We start from the raw sequence: 16,007 nt of genomic DNA, 5'->3' as shown, positions 1-16,007 counted from the left end.
CGGTCGGGCCCGAGCTCAGCCCGGGCCCGAGAAATGCCTAGATTTTCAAAATAACTACAAAATATCCTTTAACGGCTATTTTTGGTCTTTTGACCAAAATAACTACAAAACGGTCAAAATCTGAGGGTATTTTTGTTATTTAGCATGTGGCTGCCTCAATAAATAGAGAAATATTTCATTTATTTTCTCATCCAAAACCCATCTACTTCTCTTTAATACTCTCTTATTCTCTCTTTCACTCTCCAATTCTCCAAGCAAATGAATTCCTCCTTCCATTATGTAGGGCAAGTTCCAACTCCCAATATTAAAATGAGTCTTACCCCTACTTCTACTACACCTACTGCAACTCATCCTACCAATGTTGGTCCTGAATCCGGTAGCGATGATCCCACACCTAAAGCTCCTAAAAAACCGAGATCCAATGTATGAAATTTTTTTGAGAAGATAGAAGTCTCCAATGATCATCATGGTAAATTTCTCATCCAAAAGGCTAAATGTGCATTGTGTTGCCATATTTTGTAAGCTCATAAAAGCGATACCAACCACCTCAAACATCATTTAGAAAAGCACAATAGAGCTCAAGCGGCAACGTCTCAAGGAGACATCCGTCAGTCTCTACTCTCCCAATCATCAACCTCTGGTCGCCTCGGTTTTTGGAACTATGACTCAATTAAAGCTAAGAAATGTGTTATCATGTTTATTGTTCTTAAAAACCTTTCTTTTAAATTAGTAAAAATGATGAATTTGATGATATGATTAGAGATGGTTTTTATCCCTCATTTATAAAATTTTCTCATCGAATATCTCAACGAGATATTTTGAAATATTATCATGATGAACAAACAAAAACAATTTCTTATTTTCAAAATTTAAATTATAAACTTTCTCTAACTTTTGATATTTGGACATCTAGAGCACAAAATAGTTATTTATGTATCACAGCATATTGGATTGATCATAGTTGGTAAATGTCTAAAAGAGTTATTTCTTTTATTACATTTGAAGATTCACACATTGGTATTAATATTACAAATTTAATAATAGAAGAACTTTTAAAATTTAGAAATTAAAAAAAAAATTCTCTTTCACTAGATGATGCAAGTAATAATAATGTACTTGTAGATCATATCAAATCATCTTTGCTATTGTCATGTCATGGTGATATTTATTATATTAGATGCATGTGTTATATTTTAAAATTAATTTGTTCAAAGTGTATTTAATAAAATTAAACTCATGGTAGAAGAGATTAAGGTTATAGCTTATGCTCATAATGCTTCTAAACAAAAACTTAAAATATGGAAACAATTCTATAAAAGACAAATATTTAGAAACCAGGTTAATTCCAAAAGATGTTGATCATAAGTGGAATCTCACCTATGCAATGTTAAATGTAGTAATAGAGTATAAAGAAATTATAAATGATTTTATTGCTTTCAATGCTTCTAGTTCTAGCTCTAGTAGTATGTATGGAATAACTAATGAAGAATTGACAGTTATATATAGTGTAAAAGAGATGTTATAAGTTTTTTTATAATGCTACTATATTGTTATCTGGTTATTATCATCCAATTATTATTCAAGTTGCTTTACAGTTTTTAAATATTTAAAAAAAAATTACTTCTTATCGTATGGATAATTAACTTGAAAATATGATTTTTCAAATGAAAAGTAAATTTAATAAGTATTTTAGGCATATTCCTATTATTTTTGGTTTGGGGGTTCTTATGGATTCATGTTTGAAGGATATTAGCCTTAAAAATTTGTTAAATTCTTTATATGAAAACATGATAATATACACTTATGACGGTCAGACTACTACTACTCTTACTCATGATAACACTAATAAATATTATTTTTAAAGATTATATTGGGAGTGTGCAGATAGATATGATGTAAGTACACATCAACCTATAGCTTCTGTTTCTACGAGTTCAAGCCAGGGCAAAGATAAGAGTTTTGGTAAGCAATTAATGATAGCGAGGCTAACTGGTAGCCGTGGATTTGATCATGATTAAGGATAGTTTTTGAAAGTGAATATTATTTATCCGCACCTTTCATTGATGCTCAAAATAATGATTTTGATATTTTGCGATGGTGGAGAGCATATTGAACAATTTCATATCATATACTTTCCATCATGGCTCACGATTTACTAATGGTGCAGGTTTTTACAGTAGCTTCAAAATCTGCCTTCAGTATATCAGGACGTTTGATCGACGATCACAGATATCACTAGATCCGTCTACCATACCGGTGGTAATATGCCTACAAGATTGGTGGAGATTCAAGAAGAGAACTCAAGGCATCGATCAAATGGCTAGTATTGAAGATAGACTTGGTGTGTTGACAATAGGAGATAGAGATAAAGAGTAGAAATTAGTCAAATTACATATTAATTTGTACTTTTTATTTCTTAGCTGTAATTTTTTGATAATTTATTTTGAAAAGAGTTGTAAATGATAGTAATATAGATGAATATGTGTCAACCTAGTTGGAATGTATTCATCTATTGTGATGCGAGAAATTCCAAAAAATATTTGTAAATGTTAGTGATTTAATAATAAATAATTTATTATTTTACATTTTAATTTCTATGATATTTGTATTTGAAAATTGTATAATTAAAAGTGATTAATAATATGATTGATTTTTTTTTTAATTTTTCGCATATTTTATTTTTAATTACTCTTGAAATTTTCATTTTTTAGGGAAAATAATTTAAAGAAAATCAACCGGGCGGGCATTGGGCGGACTCGGCCTGGTCCAACCGGGCCCGAGTCCGGATGCCCCTTTTTGCCTGGTCCGGACCCGATTTTCTAGGCCAAGCCGGGCCTAACTAGCCCAGTTGGACACCCCTGCGCTGAAGTATCAAACGAATTCAATAAAGCTAACTTTTAGCTAGAAAACTAGCGTCTCCTTGCCCAAGCTTGGATCAGCCGTGAGCAAAGGTGAAAGACCCAAAGTCTTACACAATTAACCGATGCAAGTATACAAGTTTTTCCCCCTTCTAGCTAAAGTATTTTATACACTTTAAATTAATGGAAAATTGCACGCAAGAAAATTTGTAAAATGTTAAGCGCTCTTCTCATAAAAAAGTCAAACTCATTTTAGCGCTTGAACCCAAGTACCCATGCTAAAACACCTCCAGCCTAAAATAGTCTATGCTACTTATACTATAATTGACCTACATGGGCTCTTAAATTAAGTCTTCTTAACCATTGCACAAAAACTCAAAGTTATGATGAGGATCGAGAATTAAAGTTTTATATTAATTCCAACATGTCCCACTGGTTGAGTGCCCTTTTATGGGCTAAGAACCTGGACTCACGCAACGATAATAATTTTTTTAGATCCGTATTAAATTTGTGGCTAGCAAGATTCGAACCTGGTTAATCTGATGTCATCTTAATATAAGTTCTTCTAACCATTACACTAAAACTCTGGAGTTATGGTGAAAATCGAGAATTAAAATTTTATATTAATTCTAACATGGGCTGTCAACTTTTTTATCATATTCAGTTTTTGGCAAAATAGGATTTGACAATTATCGGTGGAAAGATCTCAAGCTAAGAGGGTGGGGGGTGGGGGGTTAAGAAATGATCTTGCATTAATGATAATGGGAGGGGTTTTTTTAAGAGGGAAATAAAATTCGAGGGAAACAAAATTAATTCCCTCCATACAAATATCACAAATTTTGTACTTGTCATCTAGGATCTCTTGCTTATCTTCTCTCCTCTCTAGATTCTACTCATAAAATTTTCAACCAAAATGTATTTCTTTCTTATCTTCTCTCAACTTTTGTTTTTTTACACATGACTTATGTGTATTATATGTTATATTTTTCCCCCCTTGGTGCGTGAGATTGGATCATATAATTCTAAGATCGTGGAACTTCTATCTTGATGTTTTGACATCTTTCTTTACCGAAATAACTCTCATCTTGTAGGTAAAAGAGATTCTACTGCCAAGTATAGTTCAGAGGGTATATAATTATTTTCACTTGCAGGTCTATGATTTGTTTAGGTTCAACTTATTTGTTTCAATTTACTTCTTCTTAATAAATTGAGCCTTCATAATATCATCTCAAAAAGGAAGAAAAATGCCAAAAATTTGCTATTTCAATTGTGTATGAAAACGCTACTTATAATTGGCTATTTCTAATAGTCTATCTGACCCCCCATTAAGTTATGTCACGTGAATTATGATTGGCTTGATTGAATTATTTTGTGGTGACCTTTATATTGGATTTTATTATAAGTTTGCATGCTACTTTATATTTGGTGTTGATTTCAAGGAAAAATCCATCACATAATCAGATAGAACTTGTGGAGAACTAATTAAGCATTATTTGAGTTTGATATTTTGGCAGCAATGGAGGAAGAAACTAATGGACATATATGGATATGAAGCGGGTCCATTTACAAATGACGCGGTTAAGAAACAATTTCCAAAAATAATAAATACTCTATGGTAGATATTGTTGCAAGTTATCAAATTATAAAAATTGAAGAAAAACACTCGCAATAATATGGGAATTTGAATCTGGAGAAACAATAATCACAACATGATACCCAATTATCTGTCAAACCTTAAACAACATAATTTACAATTAAATCCAAAATTGGCAGAGCCAAATATGAGATGACTCTTTGTTTGTTTGTTTTTTTCTCATATTAGACCCTCAAACCTTTGTTAATGCTATATTACACCCGAAAACTTTATATTTCTAAAGTAGAGCGCAGATCTTATATTTGGGACAAAATGACTAACTCCCCCTTAAAGTATTGCTGAAGTTTCAACTTACTTCCTAAGGTATCAATTTGCATATTTTTCACCTTATACTATATTTCTTTGCTCAATGCGGTCCTTTTGTGAAATAACGAATAAGAATTTAACAGAGGGTGTCGTGGCAGATCATTTTTTTATGATTTTGTAGTGAAATATACAACAAAAAACTCCAAAAATTTTTCAAATTGAAAAAATGGCACATTGACAAAATTGGAAATTATAAAAAAACACTCCAAAAAGTATATATAGTCCGTTGAAAATCTGAAATTTGTAAACCTTGAAAAATCCAAAATTTACACAAAAGCCCTAAAATTTTAAAATCATAAAAACATCCTAAAAATTTTAAAAAGTACTAACAGCCCTTAGGAGTCTGAAAGTTACAAAATACCCTTAAAAGTTAAAATTTTACAAAAAATCCCAAAAATTTGAAAATTACAAATAATCCTAAAAATTAAAACCCTTGAAAATATAAAATTTTCTAACAGCCTCCTAAAAATATTCAGTGTGTTGTTGGTATTATTTTTTTTTTATTCTTCATGGTGTTTTTGTACTTTATGAAATTTGTAGGGTGTTTTTGTAAATTTTAAATAAAATTTTCATGACTCATTTCTAAATTTTTATATATTCAGAGAATTGGATGTAAATTTCGGATTTCAAGTTGTTTTTGTAATTTTAATAATTTTGTTGATTTTTTTCTAAATTTTAAATTTTTCATTTGTCATTTGTAATTTGTCTATTTATAACTCTCTAAATTTCCAGAGTGTTCTTTGTAAATTTTTATTTTTATTTTCTTTTTTGTAAATTTCAAACTTTCTAAGGGGTCATTTGAAATTTTTAAAATTTCCATCAAGTAATTAGCGGTGTTTTTTTAATTTTACAAAAGGACCAGTGAAGGAAAATAGGCTATTTGATTAGTATGCAAAATAGGCTATTGAGAGACACTAGGGGCACACTCTCTACCACTCCCCTGTGTACTGTAACAAGAGAGATGGTGTGATTAGGAATGTGGTAGAGGGTGTGCCCCTATCATTATTTTTTGTTCAATGTGATATTGTTCAAAACGACTTGATCGATTTGGGAGCGTAAAGCTAGTTGGGGCTCCAAAAAAGAACTAACAAAGGTTTGAGTTGACAAAAACCCACCTTATGCATGTGCCAGTCACATACCAAACCTCACCCACATTTACAAGCAAGAGCATCACAACACACGTGATCACACATCCCTTGATGGCTCGTCTCATCCGCACACAACAAAAAATACAGCTTCACATGATCAATGCAATCCAACGCTATGAACTGAAAGGTATCAGCCCGCAAGCAAGCAACATTTTGATACCTATCTTAAAAAACATGAGACAAAGCATGACTCCAACGTTGTCCTATAATAGTTTGTACCATATTTACTCAAAATGAAATAAAAGGAACAAAAGGATATGAAAGATGTGAAGCCACCCGCGGCTCATTTGCCTTCTTTCGCGCCACCATGACCAAAGCCTAACCAAATGATACCAAACAAAAAGAGCATGGCAAGCCATAACATTTGCCATATACGGTGACCCGTCATTGATCACAAGCTGACGATAGCTAGCTAGCTGGAGATTTCGACGAAAACGACTAAGAACCTATTTGATGCATATCAACGAGTCAGCATTCAGCAGTCCCTATCAGATGAAACAGACACCTGGTCCTCATGGGCGTTTCTCGTGACATCGCCCTCAGCATTCTTACATACCCCTTCGCCTTTGAGTATTGGCAGCTTTGATTTGGGGGACAGACGCTTGGCTTCCTCGCAAGTGTAGATGTAGATTTTTCTAACCATGGTGCAGAACTCGCTGCAGTTCAGTTAAAAAGTTTGGACGGCGAGAAACTACAGTCAGATAAATTAATTTATGGGAAATTTTGATAGAACTCCCATGAAATTTCGGGGGTTTGAACTAAATTACCATAGACTTTCTTAGATACACTACCATGTCCTACCGCATTTAGGGTAAATTGTCATGTTTTTTGGCAAATTTCCCCTTACGCTTAAACTTTACATGCATTTCTTCTCTATCACACGTGGGATGATAAGTATGAGTAAAGGATGATAAGTATGAGTAAAGGTATCCCAGACGTTGATGCTGTTAGCAACAACTTCCAAAGAACTTCCAATAGTTCATGGTATTTTTCCGCGCTTTCAAAAGTTCATATTAGTGTTCTATAATCAACAAAAATCCATGGTAGTTTTGTCCAAAAAGCCCCCAAAATTCATCATAGTTTTGTGAAATTTGCCCCTAATCAAACTTTAGATTGCATAGGATAGCTAGAGACTTACTGCCAAGGGTCGTCTCCAACCAGCATCATGTCATCTTCATCATCGGTGTAGACAACCTGCCACTTTTTAACATCACTGGTTAGCTCCCCTTCAATGCTGAACATCTCTTCCAGCTTGTGGAGGAGGTCCTCGTACCCATCAAATCTTGTCAAGTCCACTGCTCTCCCAACTGCCATTCCATGCATGTGAACCTGTTTGTACGAAGATATTAGAACAGGTAGCCCGAAATCAGAACCTTTTTGAGTATGAGGTTTGGTTGGCAACAGAGATGCTGTACTTGAAATTAGACTCACTTTGGTGCAGCTTCGTGATTGCCTGCTCTGAGTTTCGTGGTGAGATCTAAGACATGATTTCTCCGGTTCACTGCTAATGGCAGGGGCATCAGATTGGTTGGCATTTGAAGGATGAGATTGTTGCTCAGATTCAATATCATGAGACGATAATGGTCGGTCCTCTGCAACAACAGCAGCAGCAGCAGCAGCAGCAGCCACTGGTGAAGTTCTATTGCAGTAGTTGAATTCTCTATCAATATTCCAAAGAGCCGGCAGCCATTGCCATTGCTCGTAACCTGCTTCTTACTAGTTGGTTCTTTGTATGATTTAGTTTGAGCATCTGCATGAGCTTGCCAGTACATTGTACTGCGGGGAGATTGTAAAGGTCCAGAACTCCCATTGAAACCAACAGATCTAGGACTACTGGGAATTGGTGATGCTGCTGTGCTCCCACTGAATCCAATGGAGCCAGGTTTTGCTGTTGGCGAGAAAAGAGAGGTGGGGTTGGAGAATGGATAAGATTCTCTGCTTCGTTGAAGACCCGAAAATGAGAAAGTTTTAGCAGCATCAGTTNACTAAATGTGCCGCTAACATCCCTAATTAAAGAGAGTACAGCCAAAGTTCAGTTAGATAGTGCTAAAAATGAAACCAAATTCAGGTAATGATTTTCAGAGAAAACACCTACATAATCTTAATCAAAGCACTTCACAAATTCAAATAAATAGAAGACGTCCTGCATACTATGAGTCTTTGAACATAACTATAGAAAATTATAAAGAGTGGTATCATACCAAGATCTGAAGGAATATCTGGAGCTCCAGAGGGAGAAATTGGTGGTCGTGCACGTTTATTTTTCTGTACTGGTTGTGGTTGGGAGGATGCAACAAGTGGCTCCACTTCCCATGGTGAAACTTTGTCTGGACGTATAATGGATGAAGGTTCATCCCATTGAACCTGCACAAGTTCGCACCTAGACTAAGACCAGAGAAGAAAATAGAGGAGCAAAAGGGAATGGCAGAAGTCAAGGGCATAGTGCAAGCTAGAATTAAAAGCCATTGTTTTAATAGAAAAAAAAATCTTAATTGACTAAAATGATTCGTTACATTAAAGAAACATAAGCTAATGATGAATTCTCTATTATCAGGAGTTACTAGACTTCCGCCGAATTCGAAAAGTTAGGGGCAAACTTATATTACCTTTAAAGATCTCCACTCAGAATTTGCCCATCTAGATGATCCCAAGTCACCAACTTCAATTATAGTACCACTAAACCTGTAAGCAGCATAGAAGACTTTTGGTTAATGATAAAATACTCCTTTCTACCTTGTACATGTCAAGTCATTTAAAATCCTTCGAGAATACCTTCTTTCAGGAGCTTCATCACCCTCAAATCTCATTTTAAACCTCATTCCGACAGACAGCTTGTGGTTTTTGGCTTCAAGATATCTATTGAGGCTTATGATGAACTCAGAACGGCTTGTTCTGCAGTCAAAAAGGCATATATGTTAAATTAAAAAAAATACATTACTTGACAAGTGTTTACCACAATGAACCGTGCTAACAAATATAAAGGCCAGTATTTTTGATGATTTTCTGGATCATCAACTAAGGCCAATATTTCTGATGATATTCTAGATCATCAACTAAGAACGTGTGTGTGTGTGTGTGCGCATTTTAAGACAAGCATAAAGGATGCGTGTGCATGTGTTAAAAGCAATAAACTAATTTCACAGATCACAAACCTGGGTTTATAGAAGACAGAAAAAAGTGTGCCAGTAGATATGGCATGTGATGCAGTAGCTAGGACTCCAATATGCATGCTGTGACTTGATATAACAGACGATGGCATATTAGTTAGTTGTCTCATAAGCCTCCTCACACCAACTCGTAATTCTCCATTCTCACCCCTGCATATGTGAAAACTATATATATTAAATCCAGAAAGAGGTGATCCTCTAGACTTTGAAGGAGCTAGCTCAACCCAAAACAACATCGTACAACACAAGGGCAACATGACATTTTACCCAACCTCTTGTCAGAGAGGATACTCTTTACCTCAAGAAGATAAATGCATCGCCTGCTACCAATTTCTTTGAGCTAACAAAGATGCTCCACCCAGTAGTGAGCAAATGTCGTCTAGGTTGTCCTGCAAAGATGGAAATGAAACTCAAATTTTACTTTCCCTTTTCCACATTTGTTGATATCCTTGTCAAAGCTCAATGCTATTTATTATTAGTGCAGTGCACAATAGCAGTCTGCACAACATTTGTTAATCTAGAAAACTATATGTGCTGACAGAGAACTTAGTTAATCTGGTTATAGATCACATTAAGTATAGATAAATGTGATGACCTAGTTTAAAATCTACAGAAGTTCCCCGATGCATGCGATGCATGCATTATATAGTAAACTGGTGCATAAAAAATGTTTTAAATACCTTAATAATCAATGCTAATATGAATAGATTTTTAGAAATTTATTGCCAAAAGTTAAAAATATCTTACTACGAGAAAATGTGGGGAGTTGAGGGAGTTATCGAGTAACGGATAGTAATTAGGGTGTTTTTAGTTCTTTCCAATTTTGTCTTTCTAATTAGTTTTAATGTACTATAAACTGTTAAGCACATTTATTAAATTTTTTGAAATCTTGACACAAATAGGGGTAGAACCAGAAGTATGGCTTTTCTTAAATAACAGTAATATATGCTTAGCTTGAAATGCCCGGGTAATAACTCGAAGTGACACAATATGATGATACGTGTACACTTATACTATCTTTACCTATATCAAATTATCAATATCTCAGTGAACTAGTACAGTATTAGATAATGAAAAGGAAAGATCGAAGAACCAATATAGAAGTAAACCTCTAAATATATGACGGAAATGCCACTCATTCCCATGAAGATCTGTGGCGACCAATTCTTGCCAAGGTGGATGTTGTGACATGTCCTAGAACGAGAAATTTCAGTATAAGGTAGGGTAAAACTGTAAAACGCAAAAGGTATTCTCCAGTTGTGATTATCAAAGCACATTAAGCTTTTATTGGCACTTACCAATGGTGGTAGGCATTCATCAGCATGCCTCCTCAGTACTGAGAATCCCCCATGGGTACTTGTGTCTGAAGCAGTGAGTGTTTTACAGAAGGAATGTATCGTACACCTTTCAGGTTCAGGAAGTGGAGGATCTGGACATGTGACCTCCCCTTGCTGATCATAAGTTTAGAGAAATATATATCAACATAAATTGCAAAACTAACAAATAAAAACAAAAAAGGACAATCATATAATTGCATATGTGTACTTGAAGCTTGGCGAAGAGTTAGGTTTTATTTAAACCATCAGGAACTAGACATTCAGGAAAATAATACTCACATCCGGTTCAGGTAGCAAGGTAATCTGTGCATAAACTTCATCACTATCTGCTTCAGCCTATAACATAGAGACAAGCTAATTACATAAGTAAAACAAGTGACTAAAAGTGCCGAAACAGAAAATTAGTTGGAAGAGAGGATAAAGGGATTAGAAGTATAGAAAGCAAAGAAATGACAGAAGAAAGCTTACACGAAGCTGAACGTGCATGACCCTGCATAGGATCTTTGCTGGTAAATTAAACAAGGGCATCTGCTGATCAAGCCCTTGATGGGTAGATGCTTCGAGCTAATGACAAACAAATTCAGATAAAAATTAACTAGGGTGAACTTAAATTTTAGGCTTCGAAGGACACCATACTCAAAGAGAAGTAGATGATTGGAGGGGGGTGGATCATGCCACACGCTTTATGAAACTTTGAACTAATTAATAGGAACAAAATGAATTATGAAGAATTTGCAAATACCTGTTCCATATGACCTTGGGGAAAGTAATAGACCCGCTCCCCTTCTCGGGGTACTGTAACCAGAGGTCCAGCACAAGCATGCCAAAGTTCCTTATATAAAAGATCAGCTGAAGTGCCTAAAGTTGTAAAGGGATTCATTAGGATTTTTTTAAGAAGAAGAACATCAACATGAAATTTACTTAGCTAGAAAAATAGCTCTGAACCTCTATACCAATACTAATACTGACAAAAGCAAGAGATCCTCAAGATACAATCTGATGAATACCAAGTTAAAAGACATTTGATCTTGACCTCTAAACGAAGCAGAGTTATAAGTGATGTATAAATTAGAAAACAAGCATATAAAGAGAATATTACCAAAGCCAACCAAACATGGAATCAAAACTTTTACGAAAATGAAATAGAACCGAGCAGAGTCTGACTCATAAATCTCCAGTCTATTGCATTTAAAATTTAGGTGGGAAATAAAGAAAAATTTGTTAAACTAAAACAGAACGTTCTTGAGCAGAATGACTCCATAATTTGCTCAGATAGTTCAAAAGTTTTGCTTGGCCTGAAATAGGAACGTATTATCATAGCAAAGAACTTCCAGAAAATGATAGGATTAAGGGAAATGAAAACAAAAAATTACAAAAAAATATAGAGAGAGAAAATTAATTATCTAAAACTTCAGCTGCTGGGCAAATCAATTGGTTGTCCCCATTTGAGAAAAAACCATTATTTAACATACGCCCATAGTTTCAAAGGAAAAAGAATTTGACAACAGACGCTAGAAAAGTACTAAATTTTGCAATCTTGCCCAAGTCTCACTCAAGGTAAGCCTCCCAAAAAATAACTGAATTACAAGAAAACAAGACAAAACTAAAGAAATAAATTCAAAGAAGAACACAAACCTAAACAAGGCCGAGCTCCAGCCTGATGATTAGAAGAAGCAACCTCCATGATAAATTCAACCCCTCACTCCAACAAAAAAATCACAACTTTTCTTAACATAACACCAAAAGACGCCAATTTGCACCACTTCAACTACCCCATTTCCAATTAAACCCTCATTAACTCCAACATTAACTCCACGAGCGAGCTCCAAACCCTCAACCTTTAAACTCCCACACCTTATCCGTTAAATTCACCGCCAATTAATAAAAGAAAACTAGAAACGCCAGCTCATATTCTTCACAAAACGGCTCCAATTACCTACCGTTAACGCCGAAATCCCCCCCAAAAAAACGAGATCCGACCCAATTCCCCCCCAAAATCCTCGAAACAGCGCCAGAAACTGTCGAGTTTTGGCGGGAACTAGAGATGGAGGCGAGATCTTCAACCCGAGCCAGGGTTCTGGTGAGAATTCCGCTGATTTTTGAGGTTGAGGAGGGAGAACCGGAGGAGAGAGAAAGTGAGGGATTTTGAGAGAGAGAGAGAGAGAGAGAGAGAGAGAGAAGAGTGAAGGAGTGGAGAGAGTTGGTCGATGTTTTAATCTAGAGAGAGAGAGAGTTTTAGAGAGAGAAAGAGAGGGTTTTATTTGGTTTGCCGCTGGGAGACCCTACAAGGGACCCCGTGAAACTGCTGTCTGCTCGCTGCTGCTCCTGTTTCCCTCATCCTCCTTTTTTCCTTGATTTTACGCGCGGTAACTTGTGCCCCGCTGGACCACGATAATAAATATTGGTAAAATGCTAATATGGGATTTTTTTTCCCCCTCTACCCTTTTTTCAGTGGTGGCCGTTGCTATATTGGCTAGATATCACTTGAATCCACAACGCTTAGAAGTTATACGTAAGAATTCATAATGTTAGCTCTGTTTTTAGCCTAGGTTCTTTTTACAAATTATCATTAAATCTTATTGACGCGTCAATGACATGGAATGATATAATTGTAATTTTACTAATTTTTCTGACGGTGCAAACTTAAATTTTTGCCGATTTTTTGCTCGCATGGCCACATAAGCTAGTTTTAGCAAAATTTATAAAAAAAGCTAGATGATAATAAAAAAGGAAAAATTACATCAATGTTCCAAAAGTAATGACTTCATGTGCTGCAGCCCTTCTAACTTTTTCTCATGTGCTGCAGACTTTAAATTGAAGATCCATGTGCTGCAGCCCTTCTTTAGCAATTATTTCTTGCCAACTAAGCATAGAGAGAGAATAAAAAATAAAAATCCCAAAATACTCTCATCTCTTTCTTTCTTTTCCCTCTAAATCTAATGGTCATGGCTTCTCATTCCTCCTCTTTTCTAACACATCTCCTTCATCCTCTCCCCTTCTTACTCCTTTTTCTCACAGACACCGACATCCCCCTCCGCCACTATCGAACTTAGGTGCGTGCTTCAGCCATATTGTTGATCTGGGCGTATATATTATATAGGAAAAAACTCAATATGATTCGTTTTTCTCTCCCGCTAATTTTCCTTGCTCCCTCTTTCTTTTCCCCCCAAAAAGCAAAACAAGCCCAAATTTGATCGGCAATGGCAATGGCGAAATCCTCGAATTCGTCAAAGTTATCGTCGGAGGATCAGTCAAACAACATATCGGTCTCCGACACTAAAGACGAAGAACGAGGCGGAGGAGATGGTGTTGGAGGAGGACGATGAGGAGCTCTTGCATTAAGTCTAATGAAATTCATAATTTCTATTTAATAGTGAATTTAACAAATTGTAAGAGTTAAAAAATTAAAGTTGGTTTGAGAGTGTCAAGCAAATTCTCGTGTTCAAATAAGAAGATATTAGATATGCTACTTTTAGAAACTTAAGAGTATAGATACATAAGTATTGTCAAAAACAAGTGAGAAACTGTGAGGTATTTAAGTGTGCTAATTAGTCTTTAATTAATGACTAAACATGATTATATTAGAAAATGGTATACCTTTCGGATCACCTAGTTTTAAAAAGAGACGTTTGTTTCTACTAAAAATAGAAAATTTTGTTTCCAGCATTAACAAGCGGGTGCAGGTTAGTTAAGGAGGAGCTGACGGTACAAGGTAAGCAGTATGGTTGGGGATGAAGGCCGGCAAATTCTCAGCTGCGGAGCCGATAAGCGAGGATCCAAACTGAAGGGTACAACAGCAAAAACCATCTGGCACCGCGCTAAGCTGCACCAGCAGGGCAACCTATCCGAGGGACGTCTAAAATAACGCCCGAACACCGTACCATTGCCTTGCGAACGTCACCTGCCGTCTGCTTTTTGACGGCGACCGTTAAATGTAGGCTTAATATCTGTCTTCCCAAAAGCAGGCACCAGAGTCTGGCTATTGTTATTCCGGCAAAATAAAATAACATTTTTTTAGTGCTCCCGCATGAGATAGAGAGCCGCACGCATGTGACACCTTCCAATTTTAATAGAAGGAAAAAATTTTAATAGACAGCAAGGAATTAAAAATGTTTGGTTTACGCTAATAACACCTTAATTTGCTATATTTATAAGTTATATAAGAATTCTATATAAGGGGGTGTTCCGCAAATAGAAAATGAATTGGACATGTGTAAGTTACTTTCTCTGATTAGAATAAAAATTTCACTATAACTGAAACTTTTCGCTTACATGCATCTACCATTTCTTTGTATCATATGCGTGTACCTTGAACTATGTCAAAATATATATATATATATACCTCTTTTGAGTAAAAGATGCATGGACAAAATTCATAATTATAACGGGCTCATTCGCAAATAATATATGGCGTAAGGTTTCACATGTAAAATTACCAGATTTTTTTAGTGAAATTCTAAAAAAGCAATTTAACACCGAGCTTCTAATTAAAGTTAAACCTAATCTTTCGTTATTATAATCGCAATCATTCCTTGACTTTCCATGATGTGTTGATTGAACCAAACCGGCCTTTGATGAGCAAGCTAGAACTTTAGAAGTCCAAATTTTGGGAACAAGTTACAAAGACATTGTTGCTTCCAAAGCACTGTTTAGGAACTAGACCCTTGATAATATAATAATCTTCATATTTTATTACTTATTATTATACTAATCGTCATGGTTACACATAACAAACAATGGAGGAGGGAGCAAGCTAGGAGGAAAGGGGGCAGTATTATAATCGGAATCATCCGTTTGCTTTGAATATTACAACTTGACACTAAATTATATGAGGTTACTTTCATGTGGATTTTGCTAGCAAACAAAATCTCGTTGCTTTATTTTTCTCAATTAGTTCTTGAAAAGTTAGTCAGAGAGCCATTGATTATTGTGATGAAGTTTTTTTTTTTTTTTGTTTGGATGGCAATCTCAAGGGTTGGATGTGATTAAAAAAATAAGGAAAGTTGGTATATTTGGAATTCTATGACTTTGAAGAGGGGGGAAAGAGAAACAAAGTTTCCCCTCTTTGCCTTGTACTCATTTCTTTTACCCCTCGTTTGATACGCGGGAATGGAGTCAAGTGAGAATAGAAATAAGGTGGAAATAGAATGGAATAGATGTGTGAATGGAATGTTAATTCTCATTTTCATGTTTGGGCGTGTTTAGAGAATGAAATGGGAATGACAATCATATTTTCATTCCCACTATTTGTATGATTTATTCACAAGTGGGAATAAAATTTAGTTTTCTAATAATGCCCTTACCAAAATACATAATTTTAAAAACATTAAATTTTTTTAAAAATGACTAAATAATTCATTTTTTAGAAAAAAAAAACTTTATAGAAATGATATTTTTTCTTAGAGAAATAAATTTTCATGTGATAGTTATATTTTGGCACACTGCCTCGGTAACGTTTTCGGACGTTTGGCTTACAAATTGAAAAATAATTTTCATAAAAATTATTTTTGATTATAAATAATTATTATTATACCTTT

General features: G+C 35.1%; 1 protein-coding gene across 1 annotated transcript; it reads right to left on the bottom strand.

The window, feature by feature from the left end:
* LOC109824835 (auxin response factor 7-like) lies at positions 5,919 to 12,654 on the bottom strand. Its single transcript, XM_020391484.1, is given in 15 exon segments — positions 5,919 to 6,622; positions 7,105 to 7,295; positions 7,398 to 7,613; positions 7,616 to 7,951; positions 8,133 to 8,330; positions 8,573 to 8,648; positions 8,739 to 8,858; positions 9,119 to 9,283; positions 9,432 to 9,522; positions 10,243 to 10,327; positions 10,432 to 10,584; positions 10,750 to 10,806; positions 10,939 to 11,034; positions 11,213 to 11,328; positions 12,106 to 12,654. Coding segments are annotated over 15 exon segments (2,130 nt in total). The 5' UTR covers positions 12,155 to 12,654; the 3' UTR covers positions 5,919 to 6,441.

Source organism: Asparagus officinalis, chromosome 9 (genome assembly GCF_001876935.1).
Source record: "Asparagus officinalis chromosome 9, Aspof.V1, whole genome shotgun sequence".
Lineage (NCBI taxonomy): Eukaryota > Viridiplantae > Streptophyta > Magnoliopsida > Asparagales > Asparagaceae > Asparagus > Asparagus officinalis.
The sequence above is the reverse complement of the archived record's forward strand: the minus strand, read 5'-3'. Positions and strand labels throughout refer to the sequence as shown.